A 19,895-nucleotide genomic window follows, 5' to 3' on the forward strand; every position below is an offset into this window, starting at 1 on the left:
TTATGGGAGTAAAGCATAACTTGAATTGCTGGAAGGAGCTAGATTAATATGGAGGACAAATAAATCAAGGTCTGATAGCCTAGAAAATTACCACTCCTGAAAATGCTCAAAGACATTTATCTTCTATTGCCAAACCAGTGGGCATTTTTAATAATAATGCTATTTTGTAGCAATCATATTTTAGTCTATTTGATCTGCATTAGGAAAAAGTAAATATATGATTGTAGAATTTTATGTGGGTGGATAAAGACAAATGTCCTTCCTTAATAAGATACCCCAGAAACTAGGAGTACGGGAATTTGAAAAATTGTGACAAAATGCTTGTTGTCACCAAACAATTGTACAAACAATTGTACTCAACATGCTGCAGATCAGGAATGATAAAATAACTGCCCTGCGGCTCTGGCCAGGAACCTGTGCATATTGGGGAAAGTTTAATAAGAAGTATTCAATGAGCAGGTTACAATTCCCCACCCATCAACTCAATAGTGCATGTAAGTGAAATGCTGCCAAACACAGTGAGCAGAAGATGCTAATGTGTTCAGCAAGGGAAAAGATGAGACTATAAACATTTGTCATTTGCAGCCTAGATGGGATGCAAGGATCGGAGTTTGCTTTTCAGCTAAAAGTATCTGAAGGTTACAAGCCTTTCATTGCAGCTGAGCTGCTGACACCTATATTATATGGAACCAAGTAGGGTTTTTTTCCTCCTTCCCATCAGAGAAGTAGAAATTCATTAAGATTCTGAATTGAAGTGGACCCCAAAAGGCCCACTTGTCCAAGCACCTGCTTAGTGCATAACTCCCCCTTGCTAGATAACATCCTTCAAAATCACTATCCAAATTCAGAAATAGTATGTTTTGGTGGGAAATTCAAAGATCTATAAGATTTTAAGACAATTTTGTCTTGCACCTTTATTTTACAAATGAGGAATCTGAGAGAGTATCCAAAGCAAGATTCAAGATATCTCCTAAACTTCAAATTCAGCTCTCTATCTACAGCTTTGTGTTTGATGAGAAACCTTTCTTTTCAGATTGGCTAAATAACTTGCCCATTATAACCCAGCTAGTAATTAGGGGAGTGGGGAATAGTTTTTGACATGGACAAAGAACTTGTTTCCATTTCTGACTCTAACAATCACGAAAGTTTGCATCATGGGCATATCACTTCTTCTGAGTCTCAGTTTCTTTATCTATAAGACATCAGTCACAAACCTGACAGTTCCCTCCTTTTAAACCTTTTAGCATCATAGAAAAATGAGCTTTTAACATTCCTTTTAGCATTCTTTTTGATGAACATCTCAAGTTCTGGTGATGCAAGCTATCCTATATAAAGTATCTGTTCCTTATTTTGTTTCTTTCTTGTTTCAGAGGATCATGGCCATCAAGCAAGTCTTGAATGCCCACAACATCAGCTTTTTCCTAAGAGGAGGCTTCTGGGTTCTTGTAACACTACGTGACACAGATTCAGGTAAAGACAGAATATGTGTTGTTCTTGCCCCAGACATTGTGTTTAGAGGGCTCAAATTTCCTTTGACTAAATACTGGAACCCACCGGTATAATTTAAGAATTGTTCAGAAACTTTATCTGAAGGAATATTGTTCATGATTAATAATAATAATAATAATAATATAAATAATCCTTCAGCTACCTATCCATTTTGACTCATCACTTAGCTTAAAGATAATGGGATATTTATTGGAAACAAAATCTGACTCTTGGTAGATGTTGCTGAAGGATTTCGTAGTTTCTTCAGCTACAAAGAAGGATATTGGGTTCTGCACAGTTCTACCTCTTTAAGCTTGGTATCTTTGGTCTCTCTTACAAGTTCTCATTTGATGATTTCAGCTCCTTCTTAGCTCTAAAGCTATGTATCATAAAACAAGAGAACAATTATGTATAAAAATTAAGCTAGGAGGAATTACAAATTCATTGTAATTAATGAAAACAGTTACAAAATTCGACTGTACCCATGAAACAGATCTGTCTTTTTTTTTTTTTTTAATTCCCATGGATCACAATTTCTCTCTTTGCTTCTTGCTTCTATTTTTTTTTGGATGATAATTTCAAGTAGGGACTGAAGAGCTTTCTTCTGCTCTTCAATCTGGTTCCCCCAATCTGATTTTTATTATTTTTTTGTTTTTATATTACATTAATTTTCTGAATATAGTCCCCTTCTATCTCTCAGCTGTGCCTTGTAACAAAGATTTTTAAAAAACCAAAAAGCAGTTTAGAAAATCCATCTAACAAGTCAAAAAAGAAAAGAAAAGAAAGATCAACTAAGATATCAGTCCACAAACTGACAGGATTTTGAAAATATCCCCACATGGATGCCCCCCCCCATTTCTATAAAGAGGGGGGAAAGGGAATACTTTTAAAATACTTTTTGTTTTTTTGTTATAAAGTACAGCTTATTGTCTAATGGAATGATATAGACACATTTTTGCTGGTGTCACAGAAATCTAAATCCTAGTGGCCAAGTGAAAATGCAACTACCAAGCTATGATTTTAAATCATGAGTTTTTTTCTCCTTTTTTTTTTAAATCACTTTGAAAACTGTAGTAAAGTGTATGATTATTCCCCTTCTCAGAATATTTTTTTAATGATTTCATATTTTTATTTCCCCAAAATTTTCATAAAAAAATAGCAGAATATCATTTTTAATTTCATAAAATAAAAATAGGACAATTACTAAAGAAAAGCAACTATATAGAAAATATTTTATCAAAAAATATGTTTTTTTAAAGTTTCTTAGACCCCTACTTCTTCACATTAAGGAATTTTTTCATTTCAGTAAGAAGGTCCACTGAATTTTCTCAGACCCTACTTCTCCAGTTTTAAGAAACTTCTCATTTAAATAAGGTTACTGAATTTCAGAACAGGAAGGAACTTTGGTACCTAAAATGTAGAATACTTGATTGGAAGGAATTTTAGAAATCTAGCCCAAATGACTCATTTTGCAAATGAGAAAACTGAGTCCCAGGACTCTTCATCTAAAATCTGGAAGGAAAGGAAAATATTGCAACCCACAGGAATTAAAGGGCCAAAGAGCTTAGTTTCATGGGTATAGTCATATATTTTAACCGTATTCATTAATTACACTCTCCTGGTTTCATTTGAAATGCATGATTGTTCATATGTTTTATGATCTGCAGAGCCAAAATGCTGGAACTCTGTCTTCCCAGAAATCAGCTGGAGTCAGGATCACTAAACATCTTTATTCTTGATCTTTCACGGTCAAGGTCAGGGGCTTAGGCCTAGCAACCTCACACACACACCTTCCTCCCTCAAAGGCCCGGAGAGACTGACTCAGCGTCTGCATCTCAATTCCTTTTCCTCCTCCTACTCCTCCCACACACATCACTTCCCCCTCTTTGTCCCACCAATCAAGTCTGCACAGAACAGCTTTAGAGCTGAGAGGGGGCTGAAATCATCAAGTGGAAGCTATATGAGAGGCCTTCAAATGCAAAGTGTAAGGTGGTAGATTGGGAAGAACCCAATGTCCTCCTTTTGTAGATGAAGAAATTAAACCCAAAAGTCACATTATTTGAAATCCCTTTTCTAATCAATTTTCCACTGAGTCTGGCCTCTCCAATTTAAACTGGGCTTTCTCTAAAGGAACCTAAGGATAGAATTAGAATTCCAGGTGGTGGTTCTTTACTCAAAATGATTTGGATGGCTGTGGAGCTCACCAAGACAATCTACTAACCATCTCATTGATTTGCAGATTCTCAAAGGATTGGAGGAGGAGGTGGATATTGGGCCCTCATTGTTTTATTCCTTATTTGCCTATTTGCAGTGGGAGCATTCATTCTCTACAAATTTAAAAGGCAAGTCCACTTTCCATTTTTCCAGGCATTGAAATAATAGATATATGTCACACATAATGGAGTTGCTGTTTCTATGTAAATAGCATTGGAAACCCTCCACTGGTGTAAGGAGTGTGTCTTACCTCTAGAATATTCCCTGTATTTATTTGTCATTCGAATCTGAGATTATGCCATTAGAGCTCCTGCACACCTCTAGTCAAAAGCATCAAACCCTTCTGAAATTTCCATAATGGTAGGAAGCTTAAGAATTCATTTATTCATTCACTCATCATTACAAAAATATTCACTTGAAGTGAAAAGAATTAAGCCTTCAAATCAGAGACTTCCTTTGGCCATTTATTATATGAGTGATACTGAGCAAATCATCTTATCAGTTTTCTGATCTTTAAAACATAGAGGCCATATTATATTTTCTCTAAGGCCACTTCTAGTTCTAAAATTTGTCCAATTTGCCTATTCCAACTTAACCAACATCACCATGCATGAAATGAATGAATAAAAATTTATTTATAAAGCACTTCCCAAATCTTCAACATGAAGATTCAACTCACTTCCAGTTGATCAATGATGGACAGAAATAACTATACCCAGAGAAGGAACACTGGGAAGTGAATGTAAACTGTTAGCACTACTGTCTATCTACCCAGGTTACTTATACCTTCGGAAGCTAATGCTTATTGTGCAACAAGAAAATGGGATTTACACACATATATTGTATCTAGGTTATATTGTAACACATGTAAAATGTATGGGATTACCTGCCATCGGGGGGAGGGAGAGGAGGGAGGGAGGGGATAATTTGGAAAAATGAATAAAAAAATAAAATAAATATACAAAAAAATAAATAAAGCACTTCCCATTTGCCAGGCTAAGAATAGAAATATAATTGTGGGTCAGTTCCTGCCCTCAGTGAACTTTTATTCTAATGAATATGAAAATAAGCCCTATAGGAGAGTCATGGCCAGAAAATGGGGCTTTTGGTGAATGAATATATAGGCTTTTGATACTCCTTCCAGAAGCAATGAGAGTCTTGCTTTGATTATTATGCAAACAGTAGAACATGGAAATCAGGAAGGGGAAATCATTTGTGTGCCACAGTAGGACAGGAGGAGCCTTGAAGAAAAAGAAGAATTCTAAAAATGGAGTGTGTGCCAGCAATGGAACACATAGCATGCTATATGGCAAGCATGGACACAGCAAACAACATTGTTAAGCCTCATCCTTTTGAACAAGAAATACATAAGTAGAAGTAAAAAGAAATGGACAATGAGACAAAAGATTACAGAAGAGAGGAGAGAATGTGGCTACCCTTGAATTGTTCCTGAAACATAACAACGCCACCTAGGGATGGCCAGATTGCCAAAAGGGAAAAGTGTAAGTGGGGGCTGCCATTGTTCCCACTCCATGGGAAGACTAGTGGCTCAGACATTAGGCACCCCAATCCAAAGTCTCCAGGCCATTCAGGCCTCAGATTTATATGAAATCTGAATGTGGCACTGTTAGGAGACAGCCCCCTTGTCTAAGAGACAAGTTTGTGATCTAGTCAGGACCATTGAAATCAATTCTCTGAATTTCTTAACAAGAAATAAGGAATGAGGGACAGCAATCCAGAAAACTTAAGCCAGACACAAGCAGCTAGAGAAGAGGGCAGTGTCTGGTGTCTAGGTTAGTCAGGGTGCACATCGGGAACAAGAGTGGTATCTTTGGCCAGAAACAAGGTTTCTTTTAGAACCAAAAATGAAAAGTATTTTAGGTGAAGAGAATAAGGGCAAAAGAAGTATGTGTGGTAACTATCCTCAAGTGTTTACCAAGCTGATATAGGGAAGAAATAAAGGGATATTGCTTTTCCCCAAGGAGCAGGAGAACTACAAGCTACAAGTTACAAAGGCTGATCTAGAGTTAATATAAGGGGGCAGCTAGGTGGCGCAGTGGATAGAGCACCAGCCTTGAATTCAGGAGGACCCGAGTTCAAATGTGGTCTCAGACACTTAACACTTCCTAGCTGTGTGATCCTGGGCAAGTCACTTAACCCCAGCCTCAGGGGGAAAAAATTAGAGTTAATATAAGGAAGAATTTTCAACATTTAGAGTTTCCCCAAAATTGGAAGCAGTTGTCTCAGTTGCAACCTGTGATTGATAGTTATTGGTCATGGAGATTTGGGGGCTACTTTCAACAATCAATGATTCTTAGTGCAATTGAAAAAAAAAACATACTGGCACATTATATAGAAGAAAAGAACCCACTCAAATGGAGTTTGAGTAGAAGGCTCCCCTACCAATCAATATAAATGCTATGTACCAGGGTAGCTAAGTGGTACAGTAGATAGAGCAGTAAGCTTAGAATCAGGAAAACTTATCTTCATGGGTTAAATTCTAGCCTCAGATGCTTGCTAGCTGCGTGACTCTGGGCAAATCACTTAACCCTGTTTACCTCAGCTTCCTCATCTGTAAAATAAGCAAGAAGGAAATGGCAAATCATCCCAATATCTTTGCCAAGAAAACCCCAAATGGGTTCCTGAAGAGTCAGAACATAACTGAACACATATTCCCAGTTGTTAGATTTTAGTCACAAATGCAAAAAATCTCAACTTTCTTAAGAGCAGGAATAATTCAAAGTTCCATACCCATCCTGAGAAAAAGCACATTCATTGCTGGAATGTTTTTTTATAAAGAAATATTCTTCAGTGCCCATTATTAATTTATCTCCATCTTCCTTTTCCTCTAATTTATAAGGACTATTCCCTCTTTTGGGGAGGTGAGGAATCTCTGTTTGGTGCCCACCTATAGAGGACTAAGAGCCCTACTGAGCTTTTTGAGGTGCCGTACTTACCACATTGCAATATGCTGTAAAAATGGTTCATGTGTGCAATAATATCATCTCAATGACAATCCAGCCAAAGTCTAGTCTTATGGCTCGTAAAGCTGCCAGGAGCATTCATTACCAGATACTGGGGATTTACACCCCTTCATTAGCCCTGGAGTTAGGCACAATTAGACACCAATACAGTTACCCAAAGCCAAATGGAGCGGGGAAGTTTGTGTGTCATTGAGTTTTTCCCCCTTAGATAAAAACAAAATTTTCTCCTGGGACCAGCTGCTATTCTAGAAATCTGTTAGTATCTCTCCTTTGGATGAAAATGACAAGTGCATACTAGAGCACCAAAACCTCCTCTCCCCCTACCCTTTTATTTTAGTGTAGGTTTTTTTTAAAAGGAATTTTGCCCTTGGAAATTACAAAGGGGGCTTAAATTTTGATCTGGATTTACTTCAGGTTGCTACTGATAAGAATTTGAGAAGACAAACAGGTCCTGAATAAGAAACTGATTATTGGATTCTGTACCTGTGGATTAGCTGGCAAATTTGCCTAAGCTTAGGACTGATGAAATCTGGCTAGCAGAATGATTATTTTAATATTGCATGATTTTGCTGCAGTGCAAAAATAAATAAATGGGCTTTCTATTACATCTCTTGAAACTATCCCCTAATTAATATTCAAAAGAGCTTACATGAATATGGACCTGGACAATAGATTAAGAGCTTCCATTACAACAAATGGATAATAATTATTCTAACAGGGTCCATTTCTATATCAATAAAACTTTAAATGTTTACTAAGCACTTTCCTTGCAATCACTTCTTTAGGCTATTGGCATATAAATATTAGTGGTCCCCATTTACAGATGAGCTAATTGGGACTCAGGTTTAGGAACTTGACTGGTAAATTCATGATGAAGCTAAAATTTCTTTTCAATCCAAATATCTCTTTGCCTATTACTGCTACTAGAAAAAGCTTAATACACTAGAAATAGCACTAGCTTTTTAATCAGGCAATAAACATTTATTAAGAACCTACTTAGTGCCAGGCACTATGCTGGGATACAAAGAAAGGCCAAAAAAAATGTCCTTATCCTTGAGATAATACAATGGAATGAGGGAGACAATATGCAAACAATTATTTACAAGCAAACTATTTATAGAAAAAAAATTAGAAACAATTGAGAGAAGTAGAGAAGTCACTAGCATTAAGGGAGAGTAGGAAGGACTTCTCTTAGAAGATGGGACTTGAAAGAGACAGAGATGAAGCAGGAGAGAATTCCAGGCATGAGGAACAAGTACAGGAATGGGAAAATCCCACAGGAGGAACAAACAGCAAAGAGGAGAATATCACTAGATTGTTGCAGGGAGTGAGAGGTAGGAAGACTGGAAAGGTAGGAGCGGGGTGAATAGATAAGGGCTTCAAATACCAAGCAGAGTTTTTTTTTTTTATTTTATATTTGATCTTGGATTTTTTTCCCACAACTAAAGTGGGCCAGATTAGGGAAAAACTTGAGATAGGGAGATCAATCCGAAGGTTACTTTAGTGGTTCAGGAATGCCATCATGAGGACCTTCACAAAGTGGAGGCAGTATTAGAGGGAAAGATATAAGGAAGAAATTTGAAAAATTAAAACTGACAGGACTTAGCAATGGATTAAATATGAGAGGTGAGAGAAAGCAGAATGTTAAGAATGATACCTAGATTATAAGAATGGTTTACGAGAAGGCTGATGATGCCATTAACAATAATAGGGAAATTCAAGAAATGGAGAGAGCTTTGGGAAAAAGAAAATGAGTTAAATTTTGGATATAATGAATTTAAGATATTTTACAGTGCATCCAACTTGATATATTTATATGCTGTTAGAGATGTGACTTTAAAGTTTAGAAATTATGATGGGGTAAATAGATCTAACAATCATTAGCATAGAAAGAAGAGACTTGGGCTTGAATCCTACTTCTGATTCTTAGCTATGTGGCCATGGGTAAATTTATGTCATATCTAAGATCTTTCATTTTCTTATCTGTAGAATGGGGCTGGGAGGCAGCTAGGTGACTCAGTGGATAGAGCACCAAGCCTGGAAAAAACCTAAATTCAAATCCTAGCTTTGCCACTTATTTATTACCTGTGCAAATTATTTTATATCTCTAGGTCACAGTTTTCTCATTTGTTAAAGGAGAGTATATAGGTCCTCTATAGCTCTAGATATTACTATTACCGCATATTACTAAGATTCTATAATACTGGTAGCTCCAAAGAACTTCTACTGAGGGAAAAGAAAGAGAACATATCCACAGAAGACATGAGACTTCACAACTGAAGAAAGAGACCTGCACATCCATCTGGCATCTTTTGGAAAATGGTCTTTGGTCCATTTTTATTCTAAATACCAATGGAATCACTTGACACTAAATCAGTATTTCCCAAAGCCCTGTCTTCCCTCCCTCTTTCCCATACCATTCTATTCTCCTACTATAATCATAAAATCATAGAATTCAGGAGATAGAAGGAACTTGAGACATCTTCTGATTCACCTGATCTAATTTTACAAGTAAAAAAACCTGAAGTCCATAGCAGCCAACAGATTTAGACAAAGTCATATAGTTGATGAGTAACAGCAACAGAATTTGAGCCCAGTTCCTCTTTTTCAGAACTCTCTTTACTACTGCATGCTGTTTCTGATAAAAGTGGTCTAATGACGCTAAATCAGTGAGCTAGAACCAATGAATCAAGGGCTGTTATTAAGTTAAGCCCTTCAATGCTCAATGCATTAATGTCATTTTTGAAACTCTCTCCAGAAGTATTCACAAGTACCTGGTTCTGCTTATGTATTGTTCTTTTTCCTGGCTACCCTTGAGAGAGTAGAGCAGGGGCTAAGTGCCTTACTAGCAATGTTTGATAGGATGGTGTTAACATCTCTCTTCAAGGGGTCAGGTTTCAAAGCTGCGGTTCAGGGACCATGTAACTTAAATCTATTTTGGTTCATTGAAACCTTTATGGCTCTTATGGATTTGTAAAGTGAGTTGTGTGTGTGAATGGATTGTAAATTATAGTATTAACAGTTCATATTGCTATCTTTCTTAGTTTACAGAACATTCCTTCTGCCCACTTTCTGCCCCAGCCAACAACCCACAGTCTCTTGTAGAAAATGTACTATAAGTAGAGAATTTAATATTTTACAGAAGGGGACACTGAGGATCAGAGAGTAAAAGCAGTTTGCCCAAAATCACAGAGGAAGGGAGCAGTCCTACCTTCAATTGGCAAAATTCATCGAGATGATGCAGCTAGTAAATGACAGAATAATTGATTGCCAATAACAGGTTAAAATTAAGTACATTTTTTAACTGAGGAGAAATTTGTAATTAGATTTGGGTTCAAAGAAGCACCCCCAAAGAGGACAGAGCCAAGATGGCACAGAAGTAGGAAACAACATGGCAAATTCCCATCCACAAAATTCATCCAAAGAGAACTAGAAAATGCACTAGGTTGCATCCTGACGGGAGAAAATATGAAGAAGTAACAATAAGTCATTTTTCCAGCCCAAGTTGGTAGAGAGAGTGAGGAAGTAAGGTATATAAAGAAAGGAGACAGAACTGGACCAAAAGCACCCCATGCTTGGTATGCCAGTATCTAGAAAGACACTGCATAAGAGTATTATAATGGAGACAGGTACCAACTGGGAGCTTTGCCACCCTATTCTCAATTCTGGGTCATAGATACATGGTAGAATGTAAGCATTCCAGGGCAATTTGAGGGAAAGGATGAAGTTTAGAAAATCAGCAGTAGCAGAGGAGTAGTTCACACCCAGACTCAGGGCATCATCCAGCTTGCAGAAGATTAATCAGGATATGAATCCTAGACCAAAAGGAAACTTTTAAACCACTCAGGAATAGTGTCCTGTGGTTCCTAGCTCTCCTCAAATTCCACAAAGTCTTTTGTCTTAAGCATTAATTAAAAAACAACAACATGAACAGATGCCTATTCTGAGTTCACATAGCACACCCTCTCCAATTGCTTACTACGTTATTAGCATCAAGACTGCATTAGCTGACCAAAACCATGAATTTTCAATAAAATTCATTCACTTCAGGCTTATTTCTCTCTCTTCTTTGAAGTCCATAGAGATCTTGGCTTTAGGCTGCTATGTTTGCTGGAGTCTTGGTGGCAAATGTCATGGCAACATTTTGTGCTATATTTTTTTTTCCTGCAGGAAGGCAGAGAAACAGAAGGAAAGGTAAAGAACATGTGTCAAGGTTTGAAAAAGAGCTCAACCCCATTCCTCTCCTCCCAGAGCCTTGGAGAATCAAATTCCAAATGACAAAAATTATCCCTGGCTATAGGGCATCAATGTGGCAACATTCTGAGCCAGAGAATTGAGGAATAGGAATGGGAGATCAGAGCGGGAAAGAGGCTCTGCAGCAAGGCCCAGCATGCAGCTAGAGTCAATGTTATCCCATTAAAAAAATCACTTAGAACACAGATCAGTGAGCCATAAATTTCCCAGTATGGCAAAAAAATAACAGATGCTTTTGATGTGATCAGGGTAGCAATTCCTACTTTGAAATAAATATGTCACATTCACAATGGTCATTCTCTTTGGCAAAAGGTAGATTTATTTAGAAGAAGAGGTTATAGACAGTATAAGAGGTAAAATGGGCACCAACAGTGGCAAATATTAAATAGAGGTGAGAGAACAAGAGGATTTATCATTATCAAAGAAAGAAATTTGGAAGAGTCCACTTAAAAGAATATACTCTGAAGTACAGGTATGGCATTGACTGGCAGGTTAAATCCATAGAGGAGTTTAACAGACTAACCAGAGTTAGCTATATAATAAGGATAAAGGTGCTATTAAAGGGAAGACACTATAAGGAAGGAAAGAATATTTCATAGTGGCCTTAGTCCTGAAAAAGGTCTAAAAGATCTTTTATAAAGGAAATACAGCCTTGGGCATTTCTCAGGTCTAGGAAAGAATGTGGTAATTCAAAATCTATTAATGATAGAAAAGTGATCTTTGTCATTGCTCTTGAAGAGAAGAGTTTGCCAAAGAATGGGTGAAGAGGGGCAAAGAATAGAAAAGTGAAGGGAAGAGGAGAGCAAGATGATGTTTCAGTGGGTGTAAAGGGTTCCACTAATGAATGCTCCTGTAAGTACAGAGATGTACTTTAGAAAGAGATGGGGATTTTGTGTTGGGTGTTGTCTGGATGATTTATTATTTGAAAAGACGCATCCTCCCTCAGAAAGGGAAGAATCAGAACTCCTAGACTCAACTGTCACTTGTGACAATAGAAGGACATGAACCCACAGAAGAAATTTTCAGACAAATTGTTTAAAAAGATAAAAAGGATAATAGATTATGCAACTTATAATCAGGAATTTGAGGGAGAAGATCTTAACATAGGATGCTGTCTCCTCTATTATCTATAAGAATAGGAATTATTTTAGGTGTGAGGCACAATCTAAAGGGGAATCCACTAGACAGGCACTACAAGGCAGTGATATAAAACACATAGAGAGTAGAGTCCAGAATGAATGCCTCAGAAGTTCTGATTGCATGAGAAATACAGAAAACTACAGAGAAGCTGGATAATTAGGAGGATCATGAACCAGAGAATGAGAGTCTAAAGGAAACAGAAAGAGATGATAAATAATGAAGATTTTAAGAGAAGTCCTCTCTAGAAAGGGACACAAAAAATGAAATTAAAAAAAAACAACAATTAATGAACAAGACTAGTTGAATTGGAGGGGATTTACTTAGTAACAAAGGAAGAAAGAAGAGAATAATTAAAGAAATTAATAAATAAAACTCCAAAGAGAAAGGAGTAACAAACAGGTGGGGGCATCAGAGATGAGAAGAATAGAGAGTGGGAGTAAGACCACCTTAAAAAATTAAGCGAAAGTAATTAAACAGACTTAGTACTGTTTTTTATAGCAGAGGGAAGGGGTAGCCATAATTTTAAAGGTGAATGGATTAAACAACCCAATAAAATTAGAAAGTGACAGCTTGGATAAGAAAATAAAACTTTACAATATGTTGCTTACAAGAAACACATCTGAAAAATGAACACATACCCAAGATAAAAGTGTGAGGATAGAAAAATAATTTATTATGCATCAAATGAACCCAAAATAGCAGTAGCTGCAATCATGCTATCTGATAAAGCAAACACACAGACGCACACATTCTCTCTCTGTATTTCTTCATTGGGTGTTATCTGAAGGATTTTTTTTTTACTTGAAAAGACACATCCTCCTTTAGGAGGAGGGAAATTAGAACCCATCTCTCTCTATATATATGTAAATGTATGTATGTGGATATATATATATATATATACATATATATATATATATAGTGTGTATGTAAATACATATAAGTGTATGTGTGTGTTAAAGGATAAACAAAGAAACTACATAACTTTGAAAGGAGACATGGACAGGAATCCAGTATCAGTAATAAACTTTAAAATCAAGAACAAGAAGAAATAGACAATAGCACAATAATGCCAGAAGACTTTGGCATCCGTCTCAGTTTTGGATATATCTAACAGAAAGAGAAACAAAAGAAAAAAAGTGTGTGTGTGTGTGTGTGTGTGTGTGTGTGTGTGTGTGTGTGTATGTGTGTGTGTGTGTATATATATGCATATATATATATATATATATATATAAAACTGAATTAGTTGCTGGAATAAGTAGAGTGAAAATTTATAACATGTTAATGGAGCTGCAAAAGTATATATATATTTCTCAGTACCATTTGGAACTTTTGCAAAAATTAAACATTTAATAGGGCACAGAGATATTTTAAACAAATATAAAGACAGAAATGTAAAAAAATTCTCTTACAGACCATCATGCAATAAAAATAGTCATGTGTTCAAGGACCACAAACCAAAGACAGATTCAAATGGAGACTTAACAATGAAATTCTAAATAATTAATCAGTCAAAGAAGAAATCATAATTATGTGAAGGAAAATGATAATGATGAAACAGCATATAAAAATTTCTGGGATGCAGCCAAAGTAGTCTCCAAGGGAAAAATTATATCCCTATAAGCATACATTAACAAAATAGAAAAAGAGAGGATTAATGGACTGAATATTCATTTTAAAATATTGGAAAGCCAACAAATAAACCTAAAATAAAAGGAGAGATATTAAAAATTAGATAAAAATAGATAAATTGGAAATAAAAACCCATAAAAGTAATAAATAAAATTAAAAGCTGGTCCTTTGAAAAGACTAATAAAAATCAACAAACCTTTTAGCTAATTTGATTAAAAGGAAGAAGACAAGTGAATAAAAATGATATCATAACATAACCAGGAAGAAATAAAAAGAATAATCAGGATCTTTTATGCACAGTTATATAATAACAAAGCTGAGAACACAAAGGAAATCAGGTAATACTGTCAAAAGTAGAAAATTGCCAAATGACCAGATCACATAGAGACTTTAAATAGCCCAATCTCAGAAAAGGAAGTATATATAGCTATAAAGGATCTACCAAAAAAAAGATCTGCTGGATTCACAGGACAAGTCTGTCAAACTTTTAAAGAAAAATTAATATTCATACTTCACAAATTATAATTTAAACAATTAAGAAAAAAGAACCCTACTAGAATCCTTTCGAGACATACAGCCCGAATACATAAGCATCATAAGTCAACATCATTGATGAATATTAATTCAAAAATTTTAAACAAAATTCTGTCAGAATAAAGCAATTTATCCATGAAACAATTCATTTTGATCTAATGTGATATATACTTGGGATGCAAGGAGGGTTCATCACTAAGAAAACAGCATAATTAAACATATTCAAAAGCCAAATCATCCAAAACCATGATTATTTCAATAGATGCAGAAAAGGCCTTTCATGGAGTATAATAAGACTCCTACAAAGTATAGACATAGAAGGTCCTTTAAAAAAGATCTACCTAAAACCAAAAGCAAGTATTATACGCAATGGGGATACACACTAGAATATTTTCCTTTAAAAAGTGGGGAGTGAAACAAGAATATCTATTCTCCCCAATATTGGGGATATACAGTTCTGGATATAGTCTGGATATATTGATATAGTTCTGGAAATGCTAGCTATAGCAACAAGAAAAAAATGGAAATCATAAAAATAGGGAAAGAAGAGATAAAATTATCTCTTTTTGCTGATGATATGATGGTGTGCTTGGAATATCCTGGGAAATCAGCAGAAACAGTAATTGAGACAATTAATAGCCTCAACAAAGTTGCAATCTGCACAATAAATCTTCAAAAATCAACAGTCTTTCTATATAACTAACAAAACACAAAAAGCAATAATGAAAAAGGAAATTTCATTCTGAATAACACAAAAATGTATAAAATACCTAAGGATCAACCTCCCAAAGCACACATGAGACTTATACAAAGAAATAAAGAACATTGTTCCCCTATAGGGAATTTGAGAAATGAGGCTTTCATCAGAAAAACTTGCTTCAAAATTCTTTTCCCAATTATTATTTCTAACTGTATTCCCACTCACTATTCTATTTTCTCTCCTTTCACTCTCTCCTTCCTCAAAAGTGTGTTGTTTCTCTTCCCAATATGTCTGAAAGTTCCTTTCCCCCAATATGTCTTCTATCACTTATCCCATTCTCTTCATACTTTCCTGAAAGATAAGACATATTTCTATGCCCAAATTGAGTGTATGTTATTTCCTCTTAGAGCCAATTCTGATGAGAGAAAGGTTCACTCACTTTCCCTCTTCCCTTCCATGTTAAAGCTTTTTCTTGTCTTTTTTTATGTGATATAATTTCTATTATTATAACTTTAACTTTCACTTTCTCCCAGTACTTTCTTCTCTCACCTATTAATTTTATTTTTTAGATATTATCTCTTCATATTCAACTCACACCTGTGCCCTCTAATCTGTACATAAGCCTTTTAAATGACCTAATAATGAGAAAGTTTTTATGAATTAAAATTATTATCCTGCCATGTAGGGATGTAAACAGATTATTCTTACTAAGTCCCTTATGATTTTTTCCTCTGATTAACCCTTTATACTTCTCCTTAGTCTTGTATTTGAAAGTCAAGTTTTCTATTCAGTTCTGGTCTTTTCATCATGGATGCTTGAAAACGTTTTATTTCACTGACTATTCACCTTTTCCATTGAAGGATTATTCTCAGTGTTCCTGGGTAGGTGATTCTTGATTGTAACTCTAGCTCCTTTGCTCACCAGGATGTCATATTCCAAGTCCTCAAATTCTGTTATGTAGTAGATGATAAATCTTGTTTATCCTGACTGTGGCTCTCCTACGTTTGAATTGTTGGTGGTGGTGGGATTTTTTCCCTGAATGCTTGCACTATCTTTTTCTTGACCTGTAGGTTCTGGAATTGGCAAAAATATTCCTTGGAGTTTTTATCTTGGTATCTCTTTTTTTTTTTATTTTTTTTTTTTTATCTTGGTATCTCTTTCAGGAGGTGATTAGTGGATTCTTTCCATTTCTATTTTACCCTCTGCTTCTAGATTATCAGGACAGTTTTCCTTGATAATTTCTTGATGTCTAGACTCTTTTTATGATCATCGTAGACCAATAATTTTAAAATTATCTCTCCTGGATCTGTTTTCTAGGCCTGTTGTTTTTCTTTCTCCTACTCCCTTGTTTTCCTAATGAGATTTTTTCCACATTGTTTTCTCTCTTTTTTCAGTCTTTTGATTTTGTTTTATTGTTTCTAGGATTTTCATAAAATCATTCGCTTCCATTTGCTCAATTCTAATTTTTAAGGAGTTATTTTTCTCAGTGAGCTTTTGCATCTTTTTTTCATCTGGCCAATTTTGCCTTTTAAGGAATGCTTCTCATTAGTTTTTTTTTTTTATTTTATTTTGCTTCACTTATTTTCCTTCTCTCTTACTTGATTTTCAAAATCCCTTTTGAACTCTTCCAAGGTGTGAGACTAATTCTTATTTTTCTTGGAGACTTTGGTTTTAGGAGTTTTGACTTTGCTTCTGAGTATGTGTTTTAATCTTTATCATTATGGTAACTTTCCATGTTCAGAATCTTTTCCTGTTCTTTGCTAATTTCCTTAGCCTATTATTTAGCTCTTAATTCTTTGTCAAAGTAAGACTCTTTTTCCAGAGTGGAGGGTTGCACTGTCACAAGATTCAAGGTTTTTTTGGTAGTTGTTTTCAGACTCTAAGGACTTATAAGTTTTCATTTCTTCCAAAGTGGTATGATCCAAGGAGAAGTGTATTTACTACTCTCCTGACCTACAATCTGATTTGTGAGTGACCACAACAAGTAAATATTTTTCTTCCCTGGAATTGTGAGGAGGGTCCTCAATCCAGTATAGTTTAAATTCTAGGGGGCTAGTCCTCCTATTCACCTTGGAGCTGTGAGCCAGCCCCACAACCTGGATCATCTGGGGGCTGAAACCTCCAGAAATAACCATTGTCACTATTGCTACCACTGTTACTGTTAATGCCTCTACTGCTAATTCAGTATCTTCCAAAGCCTGCTCCTGATTATCTAGGTTGGAGCTTTGCTGGAGCAGCATACACTAGGACTGTGTTTCAGTCCTACTCTGGTACAACAGATCTTTCTTGTTGACTTTCCAAGTTGTTTTGGACTGGAAAATTGTTTCATTCCATCTTTTTGTAGACTCTGAATGACTCTAAACAAATTTTAGAGCAAATTTAAAATTTTTTTTTGGAGAATCTGGGGGAGAGCTCTGATGAATTCCTGCCTTTACTCTGCCACCTTGGCTGTACTTTGCAATAGCACTTTCAGACATTATAAAGCAGGGGTTCTCAAACTACAGCCCGTGGGCCAGATGTGGCTGCTCAGGATGTTTATGCGGCCTGCCGGGTTATGGCAAATGGGCTGAGGGGCGGAGACAGAGTGTGAGCTTTTGTTTTTACTATAGTCCGGCCTTCCAACAGTCTGAGGGGCAGTGAACTGGCCCCTTATTTAAAAAGTTTGAGGACCACTGTTATAAAGTATTAGTCATCAAAATGATCTGGTATTGGGAAAAAATAGGGATTAATCAATGGAACAAACTGATAAAGAATAATCATATAGTAGAACTTTACCCAATATTTGATAAAGCAGAAAGAAGATCAAAACATACTCTCAGAACAAGATAGCAAAGTAATACTTAGAAAGCTCCTTCTTTGAAACACTTGAAAACAAAGATTAGAATTAGAACCATATTCTAAAAATGTTGTAAATGGATTTGTGACTGTTAACATTAAAGCTCATTAAAGTAAAGAAATATTTAGAATAAGTAATAAAGAAAAATATTATAAGAAAAGAAGAGAAATGGAACATATATACCTCTTATGGTTAAGAATAGGATATATTCTTAAGAATGAGAAATAGAGGCAATTACAAAAGATAAAAGAGATATCACTGATTCCATGAAACTGAAAAGTTTCTTACACATACAAAATAAATCTTCTCATAATGCAGTTATTGTCTGGGGAAAAGAATTCTTACTATCAATTTTTTTCTGATCCAAGATATGTAAATAATATGTCTAATATCTAATAGCCATTCCCCATTAAATAAATGGTCAAAGGATAAAGTTTTAGGAGCTACAAGGTCTTCACAACCACATTTTAAAAACACGCTCCAGATCATTAGTAATATGATAAATTCACATCAAAATAATTCTTAAATTTTACTTCATAGCCTAGAAATTGGCCAAAATGGCAATAGTCAGTAGTTAGGTTGTCCAGAGATAGGTACCCTAAAATGTTGTGGCAAAGGTGTGAAATGGTTCGATGATTTTGGAAAACAACTTAGAATTATATAAATAACATGACTAAAACGTTCATGCCATTTGAACCAAATATTCCCCAAGGAAGCCATCAATAAGGGAAAAAGTCACTATATACACCAAAATATTTATAACACCACTTTTTGTAATAACATATAGTTGGAAATTGACAAAAGTAGATGCCTATCAATTGGGGAATGGGTAAACAAATTGTGGTATATAAATGTAAAGGAATATTACTGTGCTATAAGAAATGATCAACGTGGCACATATAGAGAAGCACAGAAGGATCTACGTGAAGTATAATGAGCAGAACTGAGAAAAAATATACAATAATTACAACATCAATGGAAAGATCAGCAACATAACTTACAAAAGTAAATGTAACAAAATTATAAAGATCAAGTAGAATATGAATGAAGAGATCCTCAGGTACTTCCTAAATATATAACCCCAGAAGGTTAGACACATGCCTAGGTTTGGGATATGAAAGTTGAGATGGGAGAGAAAATGAGCCTTGGCTGAAAACCAGATGAGATTTATATCAATGTAGCTAAATCACTGTGATTTAAAGAGTCAAGATTCAAATTTTGAAAGGATAAGATCAGAAAGTAAAATAAATAGAACTGAGATATATTAACCATTTGAATGATTCAACATTTTTCCCCTACATCTGTGTCATTTTTTTAAAATACTAGCAGTCACTCTCAGCCTTCCCCTGCTCTCATATTAAGATGGCAGCATGTTTAGGGATAGGGTCTGGCCATATACCCTTCTGACCAACTATATTATAGATTCATGCAACAATTTGCTAGTCGGGGAAAGGATAAAGCATCATGGAAAAGGAAGCCGTTATGAAGTGCTTAACACTTTGCTAACAATTGGGTTATAAATATAGCAAACCAAGACATTCCCTGACTTTAACTAACTTACATTTTGATAGGGAAGACAACCCAATGGCACTTAAAAAGCATTTTGAAGGTGAAGAAAACCTCAGATCTTTTGACATTTAGCCCAGTTATTAATCCTACAGAAAAAAAAAACTAACAACATTTTTGCTTCTGTTTCTGGACTAATCTACATATGGATACAATCTAGATGATCTTCAATTTTAAGAGGGTTTAAAGGGCATAAGATTTGATATCAAGAGAGAGCTCTTCTTTCATTCCTAAGCTCTGAAAATTAATTAGATGTGTAACCCTGGACAAATAGTTTTACCTCTCAGGGACTCTATTTCCTCATCTACTAAACAGAAATGCTACCTGTCCAAATCAACTAATGAGTTTATTCTAAACTAAATACTTTCTAAATCTTAAAGTGCTATAAAATGTAAGCTATTATCATTAATATATTGCAATATTTAATTTAATTATGTGTTGGTCAGTCTTGTGACTCTATTTGGGATTTTCTTGGCAAAGATACTGGTATAGTTTGCTATTTTCTTCTCTATCTCATTTTACAGAAGAGGAAACTTAGCCAAACAGGGTT

General features: G+C 35.3%; 1 protein-coding gene across 5 annotated transcripts in view; it reads left to right on the top strand.

Annotated features, from left to right (window-relative positions):
- The window catches only part of SORCS2 (sortilin related VPS10 domain containing receptor 2), a 1,204,963-nt gene that overhangs the window by 1,176,090 nt on the left and 8,978 nt on the right, over nt 1-19,895 (top strand). For all 5 annotated transcript variants that reach the window (XR_012483510.1, XM_074275474.1, XM_074275475.1 and 2 more), the window contains exons 24-25: nt 1,371-1,470; nt 3,728-3,830. Coding sequence is in view for 4 of the 5 variants with exons in the window: in XM_074275474.1 (XP_074131575.1) it covers nt 1,371-1,470; nt 3,728-3,830 (203 nt within the window). In the remaining variant the exon portion in view is untranslated. The remainder of the gene's footprint in view (nt 1-1,370; nt 1,471-3,727; nt 3,831-19,895) is intronic.

The sequence above is a fragment of the Sminthopsis crassicaudata genome, chromosome 6 (genome assembly GCF_048593235.1).
Source record: "Sminthopsis crassicaudata isolate SCR6 chromosome 6, ASM4859323v1, whole genome shotgun sequence".
NCBI classification, from domain to species: Eukaryota; Metazoa; Chordata; class Mammalia; order Dasyuromorphia; family Dasyuridae; genus Sminthopsis; species Sminthopsis crassicaudata.